At 39.4% G+C, this 24,362-nt stretch overlaps 3 protein-coding genes and 1 long non-coding RNA gene across 8 annotated transcripts in view; 2 read left to right on the top strand and 2 right to left on the bottom strand.

Moving 5' to 3' along the window:
- Positions 1-2,064, top strand: part of DNM1L (dynamin 1 like) — a 41,913-nt gene extending 39,849 nt beyond the window's left edge. For all 5 annotated transcript variants that reach the window (XM_062616495.1, XM_062616496.1, XM_062616497.1 and 2 more), the window contains one exon: positions 1,190-2,064. In XM_062616495.1, the coding sequence (XP_062472479.1) occupies positions 1,190-1,246 (57 nt within the window). In that variant the 3' untranslated portion in view covers positions 1,247-2,064. The remainder of the gene's footprint in view (positions 1-1,189) is intronic.
- Positions 2,065-4,679: 2,615 nt separating this feature from the next.
- On the bottom strand, positions 4,680-5,407 carry LOC134162564 (uncharacterized). The gene is made up of 2 exons (XR_009964367.1): positions 5,210-5,407; positions 4,680-5,168 (listed from the first exon to the last, which is right to left on the bottom strand). It is a non-coding gene; the product is annotated as an uncharacterized LOC134162564 (long non-coding RNA).
- Positions 5,408-7,507: 2,100 nt separating this feature from the next.
- Positions 7,508-13,865, bottom strand: YARS2 (tyrosyl-tRNA synthetase 2). Its single transcript, XM_062616500.1, has 5 exons — positions 13,025-13,865; positions 11,733-11,900; positions 8,781-8,936; positions 8,278-8,448; positions 7,508-7,802 (listed from the first exon to the last, which is right to left on the bottom strand). Exons 1-5 carry the CDS (start codon positions 13,837-13,839, stop codon positions 7,643-7,645), a joined length of 1,470 nt encoding a protein of 489 aa, XP_062472484.1. The 5' UTR covers positions 13,840-13,865; the 3' UTR covers positions 7,508-7,642.
- Positions 13,866-14,804: 939 nt separating this feature from the next.
- Positions 14,805-22,273, top strand: LOC134162560 (cytidine and dCMP deaminase domain-containing protein 1-like). The gene is made up of 4 exons (XM_062616494.1): positions 14,805-14,957; positions 16,034-16,131; positions 20,846-21,032; positions 21,481-22,273. The coding sequence occupies exons 2-4, from the start codon at positions 16,075-16,077 to the stop codon at positions 21,903-21,905; spliced, it is 669 nt and encodes a 222-aa protein (XP_062472478.1). The 5' UTR covers positions 14,805-14,957; positions 16,034-16,074; the 3' UTR covers positions 21,906-22,273.
- The last annotated feature ends 2,089 nt before the right edge of the window (positions 22,274-24,362 follow it).

Here is a 24,362-nt window from a genome sequence, read left to right as displayed (position 1 = left end):
AAGCAGAAGCTCTAATCTGCTGTTTTGATCAATTTTATACATTTGGTTTTAATACTTTGCTTTTATTTAATTTTGTAGTTTTCAGCAGTTCTCTATTGGGGGATTAAGTTTACAGTATTTTAAGTGCTGTTCATGTCTGTGCTTCACACAGAGCCTGCTGGCCAATGGCTGGTGTATGTAGACAGCACCCCATAATATGAATGGTGGAATGTTGGGACTCACTTTTGATGACCCTGTGTGCCTCTGTAAGACAGTGCATTTTTAACCTGTCCGTGTTAACGGAACTCGCTTCTTCATGGTTCATGTGGTGTATCAGTTTCTGCATCATCTGCATCAGAAATAAGCTGTTTTGCACTGAACTGCAGAGAAAAGAGTCCTTCTGGCAGTTCAGCTCACTGAAGGAGCTTCTCTCTCATGTGCAGTGTGGTCAGACTGCGTGTTTGAGGGATTTGGGTATCCTGAGAATACTGCTTGCCCAAGACTGCCTGCAGGAAGTTTTGCTGTGTAAGATCAGTGTTTGAGTGAAGGCAGCTCTCTGTTAGTAGTGTCTTAAACTGTGAACTTCACAGGACCAAACTCAGCCCAGATTTATCCAACTTGGAGTAATATTTTAAATAATGTTAGTATTAGTTGGTATTCTAAGCTTTTTCAATTTGCAAAGTTTAGCAGGCTAGACTGTAATGAATACATCAGAATGCTGAACATGATACAAAATACATGCAGTTTCTCTTATTTTGAGAAAGGTTTAAATCTTTAAACCTCTGTGTGGTGAAAAAATCTACCCTTCTTGCAGATTTGTTTATAAATACAGAAGGTTAAGACAAACAGAGGTGTTAATGGAACACTGAGTATGTAGAAGTTGCTCAAAGTGGTAACAATGAGTTCTTTCTGCTTCTAAGTGGAAGATTAGTTCTCAATTTTTAATTCTTGCCTAAGGAAATTTTTTAATGAGACCTGTGCTAAGTTTTGTTACTATCTTTTGCTTTGTGGTGTTTTCTACATGCATAATCTTTTGCAGATAGAAGGCTTCAGAGTTAGTTGTTAATCAGTGTTGTTGCAGGTACCACTCATTTCATAATGATTTGCTTTAATTTGATTTTTAATGTTATACTCCCAAGACTCCTGCTGTTAACTCTCTGAAAAATCTCTTCGCAAAAACTAGCTTTGGCTTTTCTGTCTTTGTGTGCAGGCCCTGCAGCGAGCCAGTCAAATCATTGCAGAGATTCGTGAGACACATCTGTGGTGAAGACTGTACCAGCCATACTATTTATATGCATTGGAGGTTATATTGACTTGAAAATTGCTAGGCATGGTATACGGAGTAGAATTTTTATTTATGAACTCTTCATCTGTGTACTGCAACTGTGTAAATCTGCTCATGTAAAGACAGCTGGTTTGATTTGCAAACAGAAAAATATGCTGATAAGTTGTATTTAATCTACGTAATAAATGGCTCTAAATGTTTCCTTACCAGCTTTCTGGAGCAAATTAAAGCAGACCAAGCCTGCTGTTTCAGTGACAGTCTCATTTGAACTTGGGGAAAAAACATTAAAGTTCCAGTGCCTGACTTGCTAAACAGGTTGCCTGTGGTTAAGATGGATGGTGTAGTCTTGTGGCATAGTTTTAAGCTGCTTTTACAATAGAAGTTTAAATACTGTGAAGAGAAGAGAGCACCAAGTATTTTCTTTCATGACTATATTGCATGCATTATGACGGAGGTATCAATTTTATAGCACAGTAGAGATGTCTACGGTATTAATATGTGTGTCCCCAATTTTTTTCTTTTTTCCTCAAATGTTAAAACTGCAGACAAAACTTGGAACTTCATTAATGGAATATTGTGTAGGAAGAATTAGCCTGGAGCTTGCGAACAACAGCAGCCTACTAAAATGTAGGTGCAGAGTTACTTCATGTGCACTGGATCTTGTGTATGAATGTTGGGGATTATAATCGGGTACAAGAACACCTTCCCTTTCTCCCTCCTGGGACCAAGCCCCATGGACTGTCCAATAGTAAATTTGTTCTGGCAGAGTTGAAAAATAAAAGCGGATTTCAAAACTGTAACAGGATAATAAGTGTTTCTTTAAAAAACAGATTTAAGTTGGCCAAGGAGAAGGGGAGCCCTACAACTTCTTCCAAATTTTGGAATGTATGACAGTATGACAGAAAGTCTGTTGTATTGGAGTATTTATAACAGAGATCATATTACTTTTGAGGAAATACTATTGTGCTGTAAGTAGCGTGCGTTTTTTCCCCTTTTTTGATGACAATCCTAAAATGAGGGAATTTTATGTTGGAAATTAAGTTGATGAGTTATTTTCTTCTGATTATAATTTATACAGATAAATATTGATCACACTAGCCTTTACAAAGTAAAAAATTTTAATTTTTATGAATAAAAATTTATTTAAAATCCAGTCAGCACACTTGCATGTACTTTTCAAGTAGATTCACTTTTGTACAAAGTAAAAATGTTTACTGTGGTGTTGCCGATATTTTAACACAACTTGCATGAAAAATAGGATGCTGCTGTTATCACCCATGGCTTGCTTTTATGCTAGTAGGCCAGTATAATGAGATTTTTAATACCATATTTAGTTCCTTCCTCATTTCATCAGTTAAAAGAAATGGAATTCCTTCTGTAAGCTGCTAAAGATTGAAAATTTAAAAAAACACCTGCTAAGACCCCAGTTTACAAGGTCTGTATAAAAATGTATTTTTCTGATGGTAGTCTTCAGTTAGGCATCAATGTAAGCAAAAGGATTTAAGTCTGACAGATGCAGCTTTTGGATACTTTATGCATGATCCTAAGAGCAATCCATGCGGAACACAAAAATATATTCTGTATTTTTAAACAGCCTAAAAAGTCATGATGTATGCATTACAAGTAATGAATACAAAGGAAGTAATTTAAACTTCTTGCATTGTATCCTGGGGTGGTAGTTCCCAAGTTTAAGAGAAATGTGTCTGTAATGAAGTGCAGGCCACTTTTCAAATCAGTTCCGGTGAACAGGAAAAGCTTTTAATAGTGTTGTCAAAATCAGTACGTTTCTATTTGGAATTCACATGACACCTCTCTTCCTTTTGACATGGAAGAAGTATGTTCGCAACAAGGTAGAGCCATTTACAAGTGAACTGCTACCTAAGCTTTAACTCCCAAAGTTCAGTCAAGAGTATCTTGTGAAGAAATATTCTGACATGTTGAGTTTTGAAATACTGCTGCAGAAAGCAAATTAATTCCATTTATTTAAAAAACACCCTGTAACTGGTAACTGGATCTGTAATGTCATGTGAAGCTTCCAGTGTTAATTTGTTTTGAAACACTATGACTTTTTTGTTTCACAGACACTATGAATTTGGTAATGTTTGAGTGCCAAGAAATGATTTGAAATCCATAATGCAAGTCTTTAAAAATCCATGCTGTAACAATCCTGATATTAAATAAAGAGATAATACACAAAATTAATTATCCCAGAAATAAAGTTTTGAACTGACTTGTAGTTCCGGTGGCAGGACGTACATGGTCTTACAAATTAATGGCATAACTAGCTATATTTGTATTTGTATATTTGCATTTGCCCTGGTGCACTTTTACATTATTAGTTCTTGTATAGTTGCAGAACTGATAGTGTAGACACACTTCTAGTGGCTATTAATGGTTTTTAAACAGCTTGTCTGATATTGACTGAAAATACTTAAAATGCTTCTGTTATTGCCACCATTAAAAGAAATTATGGGAAAACCATGGGAAAGAAACCCCAAAAACGTAATGAAGGCAGTGGTTGAAAAAATCCCAGATTAGACTGATGTTTTACAAATGTTTGCCAGTCCACCTTACTTAGTTTAAACTTGAAATACTCTTGTCATCAATACACAAATTTTAGCTAGCTTAAAATAACTTGCTGTCCAGTGAAACACACAATCATGGGGGAGAAAAGCCACTGTGGCTAAGTTTAGATAAGTAAATGTCTGACATTAATACCTGACCTGTGTGTGGTATTACTGTAACTAAAACTTAGCATCCCTCTATGAACAGAATTTGACAATAAATTACTTGGGGGTTTTCAGTAGTCAGTTCAAATTCCACTTAGTGGAATAGATGGGTAAGACCGAGTGGCTGTGTGCTGCTTCAAACTTGCTTAACAAAACCTACATAAAACTTGCCTTTACTCTATGGAGGACTGACTTTGAAAGATGCCAGACTGGATATTGTAAACTCAGGTCCCTGTTTTATGGAATACAAGCAGGTAAACAACTTGTCATCCTGCTTTGCTCCTCTTGGTAACCTGAATTGAATTATCTTGGGATTTGGGGGTTTGGTTTTGTTGGGATTTTGCTTTTTTGTTAAATGGTTCAGCTATGAGAGCAACTGCTAGCTAGTGCTTTCTGTAGATACTAAAGATCTCAAAAGCATGTGCTTTTTATCTTGTTGCCAAGAACTCTGCTTTGAGGTGAGAGCTGGATGATTCTTTGAAGTTTACAACAGGATAGACCACCTGAGTACTGTTTTATGCCCTGTAACACTTAAACTGGTGAAGGTGCTTTCATGCTCTCATAGCTCCTTTGCTGCACACCCTCTCATCGCTTACCTCATCCTTGCTAGCTGCCACAAGAATGTTAAATTCAAGTCCTCCAGGTTTTGTTATCCCCAGGTACTGCACAAATGTTGTTTTGTTTGGTTTTTATTAGTAGTACCTGGCCTAAATAATGACTTCTTCTACTTCCAAATCACATATTTGTAGACATGTTAAATACTTTACTACTGGTTTACATTTGAACCATCTATGTCTCAAATTACCTGAACAGGCCTGCTTTGGAGTATACGTGAAATGAGACCAGGCTAAGAAAGAATACTGGGACTTTTTGGTCATCCTTGGTTGTTGGCCTAAGTGTTCTGTTCTGATGACCCTGTACAGCTGTAAAGAGTAGTGGTTGTATCAGGCTGTTTCTTTGGAAAGTCAGGGAAGGGTTTGGATTGCTAAGAGTTGGTCAAGAGGAGGCACGGGCTAAATTGTTTGGAGTTTGTGGATCTTATTAAAAATCTTGTATGCAAAGAATTTAATTCTCTTTTGTATTTGTAAAAATAAATAAAATCCTTTTAATGCGTCATCAAAGTGGGCACTAATACTTTTTAAAAAAAAAGCTGAAATTTGGTGATATACATGTGTCTGCACCATTTAGAGATGAAAGAAGAAAGGCAGGAGACAACTCACACAAAACACATTTACTCTACTAGGAATTTATTTCCTGCATCCAGAAAGTAGCTGTCAAATCTGATTTGTATTTCTCTGGAGACTAATGTGGGTGTGTACCAATATATTTTGTTCCCAGGTGCATATTTCTGTATTGCTATAATGCTTCTGCCATTTAAGGAACAAGGCTGCTCTATGAAGGGGATGACCTTAACTCTTCTACCTTTTGGTGTGATTTTTTTTTTTTTCCCTCCATGTTTTTTCTAGAATAGTTCTGATTATTACTGCATCTTAAGACAAAGTCACAAGCAACACAAACTGAGCTACCTTTTTTTAAGGTATGAATAACTCAACTATTTTTCATTTTCTTTATATAACAGTGATTAGATAGAGGTACCTCACTATCAAGCAGGTAAGTGGGATCTAGAAACTGACATTAATAACTCCATGTGGTAAGCTACTGAAAGTACTACTATATTACAGTTTAATAATCTGAAGAAACTGATGTATAAGCAGGAAGCCACTATATAATTTATTACTATTGAAATCTTGAGTAACAATGCAAATAAAGCCAACATCAAGTTGATCAAGTAAAAAAAAAAAACCAACAGACAACCCACAAAATCAAACCTACCTAAAAAAAACAACAGAAACTTCCCACCCAATTATAGAATGTCTGTATTCTAATTTCCCCATTCTTCTTGTAGGTTGGGGTGGTTTTCAAACCAGCTGAAATAGTATGACTTACTCATCACCAGCTTTTACTCTGAGTGACAACATTCAGGTGTGCAAGATTAAGGCCTTTCCCCTTGTGACTGTGAGGCAGCATTGTCTAGGAGTTCATGGACCAGGAAATGATTCTCCTTGGCCCAAGAGCAAGGATTACCCTAAACCTTGAAAACAACACTGCAGTCAAGACCCAAAGCCATCAATCACTTCTTAATAAATCAGACTGAGGGTTTGTGCTGGGGCAGAGAGGGTCCCTTAATAAAAACACTCTAAGCCAGCTGGCTACATTACTGTATTCTAGCAGTCAGTTAACCAGTCCTGTGCAATTCAAGTATGGGCTTGTAGTTACCAAATAATACTGGGTAACTACATCTGGGCTGTGTTGTTCAGGTGACCTGCTTCCAACTATTATGGCACCTGTATTGCCTGAACAAACCAATACCAAACTCCCACCAGTGGAAGGGAATTTAGCAAGACATGGAGTACCATGTCTTGCCATTTCATTCCAGGTGTGTAAGCACCTGTAGTGGCAGGTAACTGAAACAGGGGCATGGGGAGTGTGTAGGGGGGTGTTTTGGAGCAATTCTACCTTGAAGTGTAGATGTTGCTATTCTGTGAACTCTTGGAAGTACAGTCTCACTTTCACGCTGTCTTAACACAAAAACGAGGAAGCTGCAATTCTGAATGTTGGCTAGGCCATAAGCAGTAGGATTGCTTTTGGCTCTTTCATGAGACAAAAAAGTGCAGCTTTTGCACCCTGCCTTATCTGAAAGGTCTGACTTATTATAATTGCAAAAGCACTATAGCTTCCCTCACATTTCCTAGTCCAGATACCCTTGTTTTCCTGTTCACCCACAACTCCTAGGCAGCTAAACCTGAACAGCTTTCATATACATGCTTCAAATCTTCTAGTATAATACATTATCTTGCAACCAACCGTACAGCTCACCAAACTAGTACCAAGGCATAGCTTTGACAAAGATTCTAGATAGCACAGATGCATCCTGGTAATTCACAGGACTGAAGAAGCAGAATGAGTGTTACCCACTTTGTAAAGTCACACTAAGCACACAGAACACACAGAGGGATTCATCAGGTTGATTTAAATTTTGAAAGGCTTTATATTCTCTTGTAGTTCAAAAAGTGAATTCGCATTAGGGCTAAAAAGCTTTTGTACAATGTCCCCCCGTACATAACCAATAAGGCATTACGTAATGGGTCTTAAATCATTCTGCTCATTTATTGTGAATATCCTGCAGCTTCCTTCAAAACCAAACTTGTTCAGAAAAGAACACTGCTTGTAGATTGGTTGTCCTTACCCACTTATGTGGATTTCTCTGCTAGGGTGAAGTCAAACTTGGACAGCAGCATACATCCTCCGTAAGAAGTACTGGTTTTGAGAATATACTTTTCCTCATCTTGCTGTGTATTATGCTGTAGAGTCCCTGGCCACTGTTCTACAACATAAAAGGTTGTTAAAGGACAGGAAGGGCATCTTCATCTGTGGGCTTTGAGATTAATCTTTTCATCTTGTGCCTACCCTCTTGCAAACAGTACTCTTGAGTACGGCAGAGTATCTAAAATTAGCTGCCTTTATTGGAACTCTGTTGATGTATTCTGAAAATGAAACTATGGTATCAGGCAATTTGTGAGCTGTGCACTAATGCACCGTATAGAAACATCTTCAAGCAACAGAGTTGAAATGATCGGTCATTCTGTTGTCACAACTTCAGCCATCTTATAATGTAGTAATTTTTCTTTCCAATCCTAAGCAACGATACTCCATTCTTGAGAATATGCTGTCCAAGAATAAGAACAGTCTCAGGATCAGTTACGCGAATCCCATTTATTGAAACTCCACCATGTGTAATTTTCTGGTACCTAAAAAAATCCAAACAGGGAAAGTGGTAATTGCAAGATCAACTGTAACAAGCAAATTTTGAATTATTGTTAAGTACTGAAAGTTCAGCTAAGAGCTTTTTTGTTTGATCCATAACTAAGTAAATATTAATTATCTTGGACTTCCTTTCAGTCCAGGTCAAGAGTGACTGAAATTAACCTTAGTCTTTACAACTCTCACTCTTCCTGAGAGGTATAAGGAAGCAGGCTGTTACCTTAGACTCTCCCTTCATCAGGTGTAGATTTTACAGCTAAGATACATGAGGCTGCATTATCCTACTTTCACTTCAAAATGGAATAAGGCTACTTGCTCCCCTCTTTTTAATGCTGGTATGTAAGATTGTTAGCCTGTTTCTACCTGACTTGGCTGTCCTCATCTTTCATTTAACTGCTGAAAGCATACCACTATTAACCTGTTCAAGTGAGGTATTGCCAAAGAGCACAGGCGATAACTTACCCACTAGGTCCATCTGCAATGGCATTTGCTTTGCGACACAGGTCAAGAACATTCATTCCAGGTTCAAGCATCAATTCAGCTGAAGGAGCTTGTTTAAAAAGTTCCTGCAACTCTTGGTCAGACATAGCTTCCAATGCCTCCACACTGCTGTGATAAAGGGCTTTAGTGCACCTGTGAAAATAAAGATCATTCAAAATACAGGGCTAGTCTTATCTTCACACAAAGAGCTATTCAGCTCATCAGATTCCTTTCCCCAACTTGTTCTGAGGGTCCACACAATCAAAGAGGTACTTAAAGTACACCCCTTTTGTTTTGGTTGTAATCATCTGCTGCTCTGCAATTTTTTTAAATAATGTTACTGTATTTTTAAGTCTACAGAATTATTACATTTTTTTCTTCTACCAGCTGAGCAACAACTAGCTACATGAAAATAGTCCTTGAAAAGCTATGGATAATTACCAATGAACATCTGAAAGAAAACTGCTTGACAAATCAAACTTCACCTCTTAGCAGATTCTAGCCCTTCTCTACCATGAACCAGCTTTGTAACTTCTGCAGCAAGTCGTTTCTGAGGGCCCCATTTTTCAGGTTCTTTAGCATGCATTTCCATAATGTGGTCAATCTCCTCAAGAGGAATGAAGGTGAAGAGTTTCAGGTATCTATGTGCAGGGAAAAAAAATATTTTGTCTATATAGCCATAATTAAAACATTTCCTGCCTTTGTCATTCAAGCTTCATTTAAAATGATTCTTAGTCAATTTAAGAAAACTGTATTACAGATGTTCTGTCTTTTCAAACAACTCTTTGATTTTGCTCACTTGCTTTCACTTACCAGCATAGCTCACGTTTAGTTTAATATTCTGCCTAAGATTGTCTTCAGACGTAAGACAGTGTGAGATGCTTTTATGAAGCTTATAATGCAATCAACAACTTGGTTTTCTATTGAAATGTTTACAGGACTTACTGCAATTGTGTGTCGACTAACAAGGCTTTAGATTATATTCTTAGTAGTTACGAAACACACTAATGCAAAATACCACACCCAGCTTGTGGGACAGAAGTATGTGATGTATTGCAAGTATCTCAGCAGGAAGATTATTTACGGTAATCAAGAATTTAAAGGTGTGTATCTAACCATACTCTTCACTAAAAAATGCATTTTAATGGCCTTGCAGTACCATGAAATGCTGTGTATTAAAAAATGTACTGGTACAAAGTCTGAACACATGAAATACTGTAACATTAAATACCCACACACCCTTCTTTTCAGTCTGAAAAGTGCTATGGATGCAGAAGTCAGAAATACTAGCCAATAAACCTTTAGGAAAGGTAACTGAGTTACGAGACATGTCACAATGTGAAACCTGTCTGAAGTTTATGAAGACACTGATTTGACAGTGATACTGAAGTTAAAAGCAGATTTAAAAGGGAGCATATAGCAACTTATTAAAGTTTATGTAATGCCCTGAATAAAGCTATTTGCTTTTTATTTTCAGCCATGTCCCTGGCACACCAGCATGGAGGCCAGCCATCAGTGAAGGAAACTCTAATGGTAAAATGGTATTTCCTCACATTTTCCCTACCCTTTTGTGTTCTTATTTGATTTAAATATTTTTACACATTCTTTGGCAGTAAGAATGCAAGTTATGTGTGGTTGACTTGGATTCAGGAACATGAGAAGACCATGTTTAGCTCACTGGAGTTGCTCTGCCTCAAGTAATGACAGTTCAGAATTTTGTCTTTTTACATTCTACTCCTTTAAGCAGTAGTTGGATGTCCTTCCAAAGTTTTGGTGTATTAGTCTCATCTTCTTTACAGATCAATCCACTTGCCATTATAATTGTAAGCAGAAGTCTTCGCTTCCACATTCTGAAATGGGGAAGCTGAACAGTTAACTTCAATGAAACTGTCAAACATTGAGTCAGGATGATGCAAATTGTTCCTATCTGCAATTTTTAAAAAGATCCACTAAAATTTCCATGCAAGCTATCAAACAGCCTTAGGGTTCCACCATGTTAGTACTCCTGGTCATCTATGTAACAAGCACTCCTCCCACCATCTAAATGTTTTTAATTAATGCTTGTATGAGTTATGGTACATGGACAGAAAAAGATGTTACGTTTCTCCACAAGTGGGCAAAACTGCATGACATTTTTACCACAGTCACATTACTAGGGCTCTTCATCAGGGACTGTAGCGATGGGACAAGGGGTAATGGGCTTAAACTTGTATCTAATCTGAACTTCCCCTGTTTAAGGAAGAAGTTCTTTACTGTGAGGGTGGTGAGACATTGGAACAGGTTCCCCAAAGAAGTGGTGAATGCTCTATCCCTGGCAGTGTTCAAGACCAGGCTAGACAGAGCCTTGGGTGACAGAGTCTAGGGTCAGGCATCCCTGCCCATGGCAGGGGGGACTGGAACTATATGATCTTAAGATCCTTTCCAACCCAAACCATTCTACCATTCTATGATCCTACCAAACTGTAGCCTAGGATGCTGACTCCTACTGGCTGTCCATTCTGTTCTCCTCTCCCTTATTTTGTACTTTCAATGTCTTTAAACTGATCCCAGAAAACCTCTACCTTACGAATTCCGTGTACACTACCCTGTATACTCCCTGCTGTGGACTTAGAACGGTATAATGTTTTCCCCTTTTTACCTGAACTACAACCACAGTCTGTCTCCCGGGCATGTTTTTATCTAGATCAGTGATCTTCAAAGCAGGGTGCCAGCACCCCAGAAGGTATGCAAGATGATCCAATAGGGTGCAGGAAGAAAATATTACAGCTTCAGCAGTACATTTATATAATCTATAAATAAACAAACATACATGTACTGAGAGTGAATGCTCAAAATTATTTTACTGATAGGGGCACATGATCAAAAAAGTCTAGAGATCACTGACTTAGAGAGCTAATATAATCATAAATATGAACTTATTGGCTTTTTCTTAACAAGACACTACTTAAATTTGATTAGGGATATGCACTCTTTCATGTGATGTGGTTCTAGAAGCTGAACTTTACATGTTTGTTTGTAACCAGTTAAGTAGCTTCTTGCTATCTGAATGTAGTATTTCTGGATACTTTGTACTAAGTAAAAACTTGTGATAATATCTATTAAGCTGAAGCTACTTATTAATCAGCGGGAGAGATTTCACTGATACTGTGATGTTACAGTACTGAAACGAACATACCTCGTAAAAGTCACCCCACTGGCAGAAGAAAGTGCTTTCTTGTTCATCCACACTCTCATTTTATGATGCATATGCTAGCATATAGAGACAGGTTCCACTATCCTATATACTTAAGAACCAGTCATGCCTGTTTATTTAATGAATGTACAGTTATAATTAACATTTACTTCTACATGGACCTTGTGTTTCACATATCCAAATGAAACAGTTACAAAGAACAGCTTTTAGGAACAATGACCAAAAAAAAAACAAAACTACTTACTTTTCAACTATATTATCTTGTTGTCTGACAAAAAACTGGTACAGCTCAAATGGAGAAGTCTTATCTCTGTTTAGCCAAACTGCATTGCCGGCAGTCTTTCCCAGTTTATCTCCAGTAGTATTGGTAATAAGAGGTACAGTAATTCCAAACACATCTGTCCCTGTCATCCTGAGAAAGAGAAGAGTAACTGCATGTTGTAAAAACACTGTTACAAAAATAAAATCTCCTCTTGGTAAAGATTACTAAAATACAAGCATCCTCTGAGATTCTATCCTTGATACAAACCAGTTAAATAAGATGAAGTGTGAGGAGCAAATAATGCCAGAATATGGTGAAGACTGCTTTAGGAAGAAAAAACAAACAAATCCTTGAATTTAAAAATACACATTCTTTTGTGTGTAACAAAGAAGTTGATGTACTTAAGTAATTCCATGAACAACAGCACTAGCAAATTGAGATATGCTGTACCTTCCGTTTTCTGCTCAAAGCACTAATTGAGGCTGCCTGCGTGGTTGGGACACTTGTAAGGCTTTTCTTGTGTTGATTCTCTGTCTTGTAATAGTCCAGCATATGGTGAAGTAAAAGCATTGTCTCCGATTGTCACCCATACTCAAATGATTTGCTTGTGTACTCCTGCCAATTTTTCTGAGACTTACACCAAATTTGGTGGATAAGCAAAAGCTCAGCATCATCAGGTTTTGAGAAGAAATGCAACTGTCTTTACCAATCCACTACTGCTCTACCTTGGTGTGACCGCACTAGAATGTGTTTGCTAGCAGAAGACTCGTCTCAATATTGTCCTGTGCTTTAGGATACTTCATTTTGGTTCTCTGATTAATTAATAAAGGAACCCATCCTTTTGGTTAAAAAAATCATTAACATTTCATGAAAAAGTCTTAAAACCGTGGCCAAAACGTCCATACGTGCCAGTCTTATCATCAGGACAATTCATTATTCTTCTCATATCCCACATTTTATGCAATGCCAGCTCTCGGAGCGGCAACTTCTGTTCCTCGTGCTGTAGGGATTTTCAACAAGAAGCTGTGCAGTTCAGGGTGTCTGTGCAGATGACTGCACAGAGCTGCACAGGACACCTGATGGATGCCCTGACCCTGCCTCTGAGCTAGGACACCTGATGCCCTCACCCTGCAGTGACACGACGCCTGACGGACGCCCTGCACGGAGCTGCAGCTCCCGGTGCCCCATCCCTGCCGTCACCGAACCCCAGGCAGGACGGGATGCCCTCGCCTCGCCTGCGCTGCCCGCCCGCCGCCCCTCCGGCCCCGCCGTACTTGGTGACGAGCTCGTAGCCGGACATGATGTTGCCCATCTGGTCGGCGCCGCCCAGCTGGACGCGGCAGCCGTGGTGCAGGTGGAGGTGCAGGAAGTCGTAGGCCTGCAGCGCGGGGTACAGGAACTCGGCGAGGCTCATACCGTCGGGGCTGCGCAGCCGCGCCTGGCAGCTCTGCCGACTCAGCAGCGTGCCCATGCGGAGCCGACCGCCGGCGCCGCCGAGGAAGTCGAGCAGCGGCTCCCGGTCGAGCCAGCAGGAGTTGTCCAGCAGCACGGCGCGGCCCAGCGACCTCCCGCCCGCCGCCGCCCAGAACAGCTCCCGGTGGTTCTCGAACAGCCGCTCCAGCCCGGCACGCAGAGACCGCGCGTGTGCACGCACCCGCTCCGCCGGCAGCGGCTCCCGCGCCCGCTCCCTGCCGCTGGGGTCCCCGAGGCGCGCCGTGGCCCCGCCCACCACGGCGATGGCGGTGTGCCCAGCGCGCTGGAAGTGGAGCAGCCCCATGACGGCCAGCAGGTGCCCGACGTGCAGCGAGTCGGCCGTGGGGTCGAAGCCGCAGTAAGCGGTAAGGGGCGGGCGGCCCGGCTCCAGCAGCTCCAGCAGCTGCTCCTCCGCGCTCTGCGCCGGGAACACCTCCTGGAACAGCCCGCGCTCGCACTGCGCCGCCAGCATCCCGCCGGCACCCCGCGCCCGCCGCGGCTGCTCGTGGGCTCGCCGCCGGAGACGGAACGAGAGCGGCTGCGAGGCCTGGCGCAGGCCGCCCCACAGCCCCGCCGCCCGGCCCCACCGCTGCGGTAGTACCCTGGGCGCCGCCATCTTGCCCCGGGACCGCTGGGAGTGGGCGGAGCCGGCTCGCCTGAGGGGAGGAGGTTCTTGCACCGCCCCGGGGAGGCGGGGCCCTGGGTGTGTGAAGGAGTACTCTGTCAGGGAAAGGCGCTAAGGGTTGCCGCTGAGGGTGGTGGCGGGCTGTGCGGTGCTAGTGCTTGTCCTTCGGGATATTAAAGTTATAAACGGAAACGGCATGGGTTGGTTCTTCTTTCATGTTTTGTTTTTCAACCCGTCAACCCGAAATAACGGGATTTTAAGCTGCTTTCAGGCTAAAACACGTGTTGGAAATCAGGCTTTTGGCCTCGAGTGAGGAGTCCAGCAGCATGGGTACCAAATGCTTAAATTGGTAGCAGCGTGGCTTCAGCACTCACAAAATCCAGAATTCGTACACTTTAAAAACCCAAGTGTTTAAAATGTTGTCTTGGTGGGATTTAATATGAAATTGGGTTCATTGTCTTCACAATGTGTTTTACCTGCCCATAAATTTCCTCGTTCTTCCCAGTTGTCTTTTAGTTGAAGTAAATCTCTTCTGGCATGGCGGCACGTAAGAGGGCTTGCACCGCTTACGTGCCCCTCCAGGAGCTCCCAGCTCGAGAGGAATGTTCACGGTGTTGCTTTGCTAATGTTTTACAGAACCAGTCATTCCTCCTTTTGAGTAACTTTCTGTTTCAGTTTACCCAAACAATGAGTCTACTTCGATTTAGTGACAGTAGTAAAAGATACTAGAAAGATTTTTACACTTGGTACGCTTTGATGCTTCCCTAAAGCACTGTGGTAGGAGAAAGTCATGAGTAGTTTAAAGAAAAACGGTGTGAACAGCATGATTGAGAATGGAAAATAATATTGTTTAGGGACATTCAGTCTTTACTATAACAAGTCCTTCCAATCTTGGACAGCCTTTCTTTGTATATTGTTTACATGGGAAAGTATTGGCAAACTGTATATCCGCATGCCATAAAAATATTGACAGGGTGGGTCAAAGGCAATGTCAAAAGCGAAACAGAGAGTGTACAGGACTATGACTCACAGGAGAGAAGTATAAAAGCAGTAGTTTCACCACTTGAAAGTTATTGGCATCGAAGACTTAACTGCTGACAAGCGCGCAGGTAAGTGAAGTACAAAATCATTCTGTTATACCACACTGGGGATAAACATGATGGAAAAAAAATGAGGGTTTGATGGAAAATAACAGAAGAAGAAAAAAAAAAAACCAACCCCAGAAAAGTCCATTAAGGATCAGTGAGGTAAATCCTGAAGTGCTGAGGTATCTGTCAGTGGGAAATAATGGTTGTGCTAGTGGTATTCTGTAAGAATGGGGGCAGGTGCTGTGACATAACTGTCATTGGACTGGTAGTTGTATGCTTCACAGGGATGGTATGAATTGGTTTTGTTTTCCTGAAGGTTTATTGTGCTGACAAAAAGAAAGGGGATTGGCAATACAAGATAACAGTTTATGTTTTGTTTGCTTTTATGTGGGGTGAGGGGTGTTTATTATTTTTTAAATGTGAATAAAGACAAATAACTTACATGTTTATATACACACACGTACATGTATATCCTCTTCACTACAGTGCTTATGCTTCAAAAGTAAGTTAAAAGGAAGACTTTTTTTAACTTGGAAAATGAGACCTTCTGGAGCTGAGGACATGGAGGATGGTTTGTATCTCTTTGCTCCAGTTAATCATCTCGATATAGCCAACTGGAACAGGAACATCTCTTCAGCTTCAGAAATAATACAAAAACAGGACATCACAACTTAAGTTTGACTACTTCTTTGTACATGGAATGAGCAGCAGCAGGAGTTTAATCGCAGCCCAGAGCTCTTCTTTCAGTACTAATTTCTGTGGTACTTATTGGTTTTGTAATTTGCGTCATGGTATGTATTGCTTTAGGGCTGTTAACCAGCAAAGTGTTCCTTAGCAGTAAGTGGTGTGTTCCTTAGCAGTAAGTGGTGTGCTCCTTAGGCAACGCCACCACAAGCTTTTGTCTGTGTCACTTATTTTCTGACAGGTAATCTATATGTGCAGTACATTAAAAGAAATAATTCTGTATTCTTTATTGAAATACTCTGCTTTCATTCCTATATTAGTGAAAGTGCAGTAATCAGCAGTGTTTTTTTCTGTAGCCTGACCATATTTGAATTTGCCTACTAATTATGACCTCTTTATTTGGACCTGTTCAGAGAGTCATCCATACATACGCTTAGGAAAGAAAGATTTGTGCATGTTTCTAGCTCGTCTTATGGAGGAGTCTCCGGAGTGTCATGCCCCATCTGATGAGGTATGTAACAGGGTATCATTGCTAGGAAGTATTTTTACTGCTTATTTTACTGAGAATTAGCCTTTAAAACATCTTATGGCATTCATCAAACAAAACATTCATAAACATCTATTGTGTGATCGCCACTTTTATGGTGGAGTGAATCTGATGAGGTTATCCATTCTAGTCTTGTGTTTTGAAAGTTACTGCTAGTAAGCCATGCTGTTAAAGTTTTCATGGAAATCTTAATAATGTTACATAAAGATACTGGATTCCTAAGAATTGATTAATACCAATTTTTTTTTCATTTCCCTGTGTCATACTGCTGAAGCATAGTGTCATGTCCTAATTGTTCATGAATACCGTAATGAAATCGTAGAATCATAGAAACACAGGATCATAGAAATGGAAGGGGATTGCCTGGGAAAAGTGGCACTGTCATGTGGTTGCTTTTCCTGCTTGAAAGATGGGGATAAATGATGTCCAGTTTTCTACATGTAGGGACATTATGAAGAGTATTTGTGTTTACCTCTGACTTAAAGTAGTAAATCATTTTATGAGGCAGTTGTTGGCCTTCCTCTGTCCTTCCTGTGGGTACTGAACCAGATTCAGTTTCTCTTCCTGATGGTCCTGGAGATGCACCTAGTTTCAGTGATTTAGCCAGAGCTGTCGTTGCTTTTGGGTATGGCACAAAGCAGGTGAAACACCCAGCTAAAAGAAGACTCATATATTCAAATTGACAGTCTTGTCAATAGCTGGAATGGTACTAGACAGCATGCACAGTGGCAAAGTGTTTTCTCTTTGGGGATGTTACTAACTCAGGGAGTACAGTTCTTTGTGTGACTGTTTCTGAAGACATTTTAGTACTTTATCCATTTATATTATGAGAATAGAACCTATCACACATAGTAGCAAGACCAGCATGCAACTCTACCTTTTCTTTCGTGTGCCAGACTTTTTCAGTGTTGTGAGTCTTCCTCAGATCATCTCAGCAGAGCTATAGGCTGTGAACTCATTCACATAAGGATCAGTTTAGGGATAGCATTTGTTAGGTGAAAGAAAACTGAAACCTTTCTCAGTACTAAGCGCAGCTATGGCAGCAGTAGCGTGTTAAGCAGAGCTCTTTTTAGCCCTTTCCTCACAGGACAAGAGTGACAGACTTTGCAGAACAGGGTTGGATGGTGATAGCCATATTGGTCCCAGACACTCTAAGAGCCATTGTGCTTTTCTAAAAGAAACAGCACACTCCATTTTATTATTTATTCATTTTCTTATTTCCACAATTAAAATGCACCCTAGCTTAATTATAGTTGTGAATATGAAAATATTAAATATTTTATCTTCAACTTCATATGCTGATTGGCTTGTGTAGAAAGTTTTTCCTATTCCAGGTCATCTGAAAATGGTTTATAAAACTATCAATAAAATACTACACAGGGACCAAATTATCAGGTAATGGTAACAGTGATGGCGACACTTCTGCAAACTTTAAGAACTACTTCTTAAATACTACTGAATTTATAAACAATTGATCTGATAGAGGACCTAATAATAATAACCAGCTTTGAATGTAAAGCAATGGAATCATAAAAATGGCCTGAAGTAATCTAATCCATTTCCTTGCTGTGAAGCAGATTTAAGTCAAATCACACCACCCGTATCAGATACTTGTCTAACCTGATCTTCAAACTTTTCTAGGAGCAATTGCTCAACCTTCTTAGGTGAAGCTTCAGTCTTTCTCTTAGATTTTTGTTGTATTTTGTTTTCTGTGTTTGTGCTTCAGATCGAGTAACTACAGTTGTGCGATTCCTCTAAATGTTTATTGTGCAAGGAGGTCAATAGTAACATTGCGTGTTGCTGGTCTGTTGAACTGTAGTTCACAATAGTCTCCTGACTCTTGTGGCTATCAGATGTTTTCTATATCATGTTTGGTTGTGCAGTTTATATTTCCAAAGCAGGATCTTGTTTTATTTGGTTTTAGTTTCAACTTGTTGCTGTGCAACCTTTTCTGCATTCTTATTTGCTCTCCTTCCCTGTTGTGTAATGTAACTGCCTCCTTTGACTTTCTTCCTGTGATTTTATATATACCCTTTTCTTTTTGCCTTTTGTATCCCTTGCTAGTGAAAGCATCTGTATTTTTTCAATAATTTAGTCTTTCTATTTTTACCTGTATCTGCTATACTCTTCCTTTATCCTTATTCTTACATTGCCTTTACTTCCTTTCTTATTTTCTGATTCTACTTTTGGTAAAGACCTGTTGTTACAACCAAAGTGGTCTCATGGTGTTACTGACTTTTCCCTTACATCAGGATATTTTACTGCTGATTGTCTTCTACTAAGTCAGACTCTCATAGTCCTTGGACTACTTTTCCAAGAGATTTCCTAAAAGTTGCTTAAATTTGTTGTTATATATCTCTCTGAAATCATTATCATAATTCTATTTTTACAACATCCTTTCTTACGTATAACATCATCATAATCTTTATTAGAATTTCTTTTCATTTTCAGATTTATGGTGATTTCTTCTGTGTTATAATAAAATGTAAAGTATCTGCTTTCTCACTCATTGCTGTAATAAAAATAGGCTGCAGTATGCTTTCATAGCTGCAGGTATGTCCTGAACATATTACTTTTCTAGCTGCTATCTCCAGAATTCAGTCTACCGTTATCAAAAGGTCCCTAAATGCATCAGAAAATTGCTTTAAGGATTAAAACAAACAAACAAAAAAAGGCACTTCAGCCTTTTACCTTTTGATCAGGTGGTCAGTAATAAATCTCTGCAGATATCTCTATTTTCTTCATTCTTGCTTTGCTTAATGCTATTATTTATTTGAGAAATTTACAGCAATGCATGTTCACAGTCTTCTTGAAAGACGTTAGTGAATCCCAAAGCTGCTATTCTTTTCTGAAAAATATTACAAGGTATTCAGTTCTCATGCAGGCATCTGTCAGGGCAAGTGGAGCAGACCTTCATGTGGTGAGAGGCTCCCTGCAGGTGTTACTGAACTTCAGTACTGCTGAATCTGTAGATGATCACCTGGAGTAGGTTATTCCAACTGCTTCTGTGACAGAGGAGGCAAAAAACGTTATCTAAGAACTGAATAATCTGGCCTAATTTTGAAGTTGGCCCTGCTCTGAGTGGGAAGGTGGATTAGATAACCTCCATGACGTGGATACTGAGTGCGCCCTCAGCAAGTTTGCCTATGACATCAGGCTGTGTGGTTTGGTTGATATGCTGGAGGGAAGGAATGCCATCCAGGTGGACCTCGACATGCTTGTGAGTTGGGCTGATGTCAACCTCATGAAGTTTAACCATGTCAAGTGCAAGGTCCTGCACCTGGGTTGGAGCAATCCCAGGCACAGCTACAGGTTGGGCAGAGAAGAGATTCAGAGCAGCCCTGTGGAGGGTGTTGGTTGATGAGAAAATGAACATGAGCCAACTTCAGTGTGCGCTCACAGCCCAGAAAGCCAACCGTATCCTGGGCTGCATCAAAAGGAACGTGACCAGCAGGTCGAAGGAGGTGATCCTGCCCCTCTACTCTGCTCTTGTGAGACCTCACCTGGAGTATTGTGTGCAGTTCTGGTGTCCTCAACATAAAAAGGACATGGAACTGTTGGGAACAAGTCCAGAGGAGGGCCACAAGGATGATCAGGGGACTGGAGCACCTCTCGTATGAAGATGGGCTGAGAAAGTTGGGGCTGTTCAGCCTGGAGAAGAGAAGGCTGCGTGGAGACCTCATAGCAGCCTTCCAGTAACTGAAGGGGGGCTATAGGGATGCTGGGGAGGGACTCTTCATTAGGGACTGTAGTGACAGGACAAGGGGTAATGGGTTAAAACTTAAGCAGGGGAAGTTTAGATTGGATATAAGGAAGAAGTTCTTTACTGTGAGGGTGGTGAGGCACTGGAATGGGTTGCCCAAGGAAGTTGTGAATGCTCCATCCCTGGCGGTGTTCAAGGCCAGGTTGGAGGAAGCCTTGGGTGATATGGTTTAGTGTGAGGTGTCCCTGCCCATGGAAGGGGTTTTGGAACTAGATGATCTTAAGGTCCTTTCCAACCCTAACTATTCTATGATTCTATGATAATGGTTAGGATTCCAAATGGTTAGGATTCCAATTAAAATCTAAGTTACTCTGTAGTGATTATTATATAATGAGTGTCCACACTCTTTAAATCTCCTGTACATCCGTGTAATGCAGGTATTCTACTGCCCACTGTTGCTACAATAGTGCACAAGGTAAATTATACTCTGTAGTGGATCTACCGGGGGGGGGGGGGGGGGGTGGCGTGGTGTATCTAGGGATATTATTAACTTTAATGCCAATGTGTTTTTCTCTTTTTTCCTACCACAGCTAATACAGGTTTATGAAGAACCTACCTTTATATATGTGTGTGTGTGTATGCTTGAACAAATTTGGCTAAAAGAAACAAATATTTCGGAGAGTGTTTTAGAAATCTAGAGTTTGATCTTTCTGATTGATTCCAGTTTTGGTTTGATGTGTCTCTTAAATGGAATTTTCTTGAGAAAAAGTGCAAACAAAAAATCAATTCATACTAGATTTACATTAACTTTTCGTAAAGGGAAGTTGTCACCTAAAGATGGTGGGACTAAAGTCTAAAGTGCATTTAAATGTAGTACAATGTTTCAAAACCTAGAGAATATTTTTGAATCTGCGTACTTGTAAAATAAAATCTGCTGTGAAAAATCAGCTGCCTTTTTTTCTTTTTCCCCTTCAGTTCAATAAGACTGGGATTGTAATATGTGAATCAGACAAAGTTCACAAAGTGGTCGCTATGAGTTTCTCCAAACCTGGGCTGCATGCTGTACAACATATCATTCTGTGTCTTCCCTTTTCTCTGCGTGACCACACTATATATTTGTCAAGGAAACCATGCTCAACTTGTACAACATTCCTCATTCAAGGTATAAAATACATTCTTAATCAATCTATCTGTGTTAACTGCAGTTTTACCTGAGTAAAACATTCATAAGTGACCCCGCTAAACATCATGCCTAAGAAAATGTGCTACATGGCTCAGTCCAGTAGTGATGTCATCCTTTTTTTATGTAGATAGTCTCTTAAAAATAAGTGAGACTGCTTGCATGGGAAAGGACTCGCAAACTGTGGGAGGTCATTAATGAGAGTAAGGTACTGATTATCTATATTCAAATTGAGATTTGAATTGAATATAGAACTATTACAGTGGAGTGGCTTAAGCCTGTGGGTAACAAGATAGGCTTTGGACTCTAGTGCATACACAGAATTGCAATGCAATAGAAAATTGGCCCACTGTTTCAACCAAAAACATGTGAATTAAAAGTCCCACCTAACTGTATGGCACCTTATGTGACTTTCAGTGCTTGTCTCTAGGTTCAGTTTCTTCAGTCTACTACTGGCCAATAGCTCCTGAAAAAAAGGGTAATGATTCAGTGGTTAAAGAAGATTCTCAGCAAGCTGACTGTATGCTTCTCGGAAGTCATATAAGTAGCAGTGTGCTCTTACCCACAACAAGCTTTGAAACTGTGAAAATGATTGCAAAAAAAACACGATGCAAAGGACAGCCAAACAGCAATTTTAAGTTGTTCAGTTATCAAACTGAAGACTTTGAAAAATATCATTCCCTTTTTAACATAGATAAAGATATGTATGTCAAACGGATGGAAAATGCTTTACGTTGCTATGATTTTTTATTGGAATGTTCCCAACTTGAGAAGAAAGAACCAAAGGAAAATGTTCATCGACATGCATTGCAGCTTTGTTATTTTTTAGCAGCAAGATCTGGTAAGTTACGGTGAAAGTATATAAAGAATCGTAACCAAATATAAAGAATGGATTACCGTCCATCTGGTTTTTATTACTGCCATTGATTCATTCATTAAGCTACTTCAAAGAGTAAGTATTTCACAACATATGTGGATACCAGAAGAATTGTCACGCTTTCCTCACATAACTGCTCAAATGTTTTCCATTAGTATATTTGTTACACTAAAGTTTAATGTTATTGTTTATAATGTTTGTTGCAATACTGAGCTAAAACCTAAAGTAGAAGATGGAAACACATGTTATGGAAACATAGAAAATAATGTTTTATCACTTAATGCATTTTGGAGGGGGGAAAGAATATTATGTATTGATAGATTTAAACATTCTTAGTATATTGTTAATGTAACTAGGTGAACTTACAGCGAATCTCATAAATGGGATTTTATAACCTTTTATATTGTTATTAAGATTTTATATCAAGCTAATACTTTACAATTTCTAATCAAAGAATAAGTGTACCTTGAGTCAGATTTTAAGTTGTAGTGTTCTTCTGAAATCTGCCATTTATTGTACTTGATAGTGGTTATGCCTTGTGTTACTGTGTAAGGTTATCTCTCTAGAACTGGATAATGTATCTGCATGGAGGGATTCTTTCAACATATAAGCAGTCACTTAACGACCATGTATTAAGGCTCTACATGTTAATCTGTAAATATATGTTTTAAAGTATGAAAAAAGTATGTTTTTAAGTGACATTAAAATCTTTCTCTGTTCTAAAAGATGATCCAAACCGAGGTGTGGGGTGTACACTCTATAGTCAGGATGGATATTTTGTAAGTACATTGAATTCTCCAACAGTTGTAAAATTTCTATTCTGTGCTCAAAGGGGTGCAGTTTATTTGACTCAGTGTAGATATTTGCAGTGTAGATGCCTGCTTCTGAGTTATTTGCCCTGGCTCCCTTTCATAGCTGGTGGAGGTCTAGAGTGCCATTCATCCTAATCTGGAGTCTGGAATAGGCCAGGTAGACTTGGTTAGACTTTCTTGAATATAAAGGGAATCTAGGCTGACTAGTTCAGGTGTAGACATATAAAGAAGTTAAGTGAGATGAATTTCCTTCATGAACACCTTCTTCCATAATACATATGCTTATAGTAATTATAATATTTTATCATTTAACTAAAAAAAAAAAAAAAAAGGTCAGTAAAGCCCATTAAAAAGGAGGATCCTAAATTTCTTGCACAGGTAGAGAGACAAAAAGATGGTGATGAAATTGACAGAGAACAATGACCTCACTGTGCAAAAGCAAAATTAGATCCTGACTGTGTTGAAAGGGGTAACATAATGGGGTGGTGAGATGCTTGTGGCAAAGTGTTAAATGTGATTAAAATCTTATATAAATAGCTGTAAAAATTTAGAAGTTAGATGTACCTAGAAATATATAGAAAGCATATATTTAGATTTTAAAGCTGTATTAGTAGGTGATTAAAATATTTGGAAGGATCTGTTAGATTTTTATTATTTGTTTCTTTTTTTTTTTTTTTTTTTGCAGTTTGGGGCAGGGTATAATGGATATCCCATTGGCATATTATATGCAAACTTGCCCTCTAAAGGGAGAAAAAATCGAAGGACTGAACTTGCAAAATCGGAAGTTGTTCTCCATGCTGAAGCAAATGCTCTCCTGTACAGGTTATTATTACAAATCTGGTAATGAGTGACTTTACAGGCATTCTTTATTACAATAGATGTGAACAGTGTGCAGTGTGAGTAAGTCAGTGAGTAATCATGGATTTTCTCTTTGTCCTTTCCATCTGTTCTTCACCCATTAATCCAATTTAAAGATTATTTTTAGCTTTGCAGAAAATGAATTAATTTTGCAAATACATATATTTTTCAGATCAAAGTCCAAAATAGAAGAGAGTGATATACTTTACTGCATCAAACCTCCCTGTCATGACTGTCAGAACCTTTTGAAAGATATGAAAATCAAGACAATTCACTGTGTAAAAGAATCATCCAAACAGAGTGAAGATGTATGCTTATGTAATTTTATTTATTTATTGTCATAGTGTAATTACATGTTTGAGGAAAGGGTGGTCAGTTTATTAGTAGTTGACTTACAGAAAAATACATCAGTTCTTACCCTTCTGTGTAGGAGAGGAATTATACCAGGTTATCACCTACAAAATGTTTCATTCTTTATACTCATATACAGCTGGAATTTTATGGTTTGCTTTCTGCATTGGAGATCTTTACACTCCTATACTTCTAAAGTCAGGAAAGGAACAAGTTATATATTTTAAGACCTCGCACTGGGGACGTCTATCTTTCTGTTCAAGCTATATGTCAGAGCTCTGGAATGTACCCTGATTTTGCATCTGGCTGTGTCTGAACTCTTATGGTGATGAGACCTTGATATGTGTCTTGGTTGAAGAACTTGGAACACAGATATACCTAATGGAGCTGTGGTATTCTTCATTAAGACCTCCA

This window comes from Pezoporus occidentalis, unplaced genomic scaffold, assembly GCF_034315485.1.
Source record: "Pezoporus occidentalis ecotype Australia unplaced genomic scaffold, CSIRO_AGI_Poc_V1 ctg19, whole genome shotgun sequence".
NCBI lineage: Eukaryota > Metazoa > Chordata > Aves > Psittaciformes > Psittacidae > Pezoporus > Pezoporus occidentalis.
This window is presented reverse-complemented; position numbering and strand designations above follow the sequence as displayed.

What these genes read in the sequence shown, in the direction of transcription:
- YARS2 (XM_062616500.1), bottom strand. Translation starts at nt 13,839, where the DNA reads ATGGCGGCGCCCAGGGTACTACCGCAGCGGTGGGGCCGGGCGGCGGGG. An exon ending in CAAGATAATATAGTTGAAAA is followed by an intron (nt 8,937 to 11,732) that starts GTAAGTAGTTTT and finishes CCCTGCACATAG; the next exon opens with ATACCTGAAACTCTTCACCT. An exon ending in ATTGCAGATGGACCTAGTGG is followed by an intron (nt 7,803 to 8,277) that starts GTAAGTTATCGC and finishes GGATTTTTTTAG; the next exon opens with GTACCAGAAAATTACACATG.
- LOC134162560 (XM_062616494.1), top strand. Translation starts at nt 16,075, where the DNA reads ATGTTTCTAGCTCGTCTTATGGAGGAGTCTCCGGAGTGTCATGCCCCA. An exon ending in GTCATGCCCCATCTGATGAG is followed by an intron (nt 16,132 to 20,845) that starts GTATGTAACAGG and finishes TTTCCCCTTCAG; the next exon opens with TTCAATAAGACTGGGATTGT. An exon ending in TACAACATTCCTCATTCAAG is followed by an intron (nt 21,033 to 21,480) that starts GTATAAAATACA and finishes GCTTGTCTCTAG; the next exon opens with GTTCAGTTTCTTCAGTCTAC.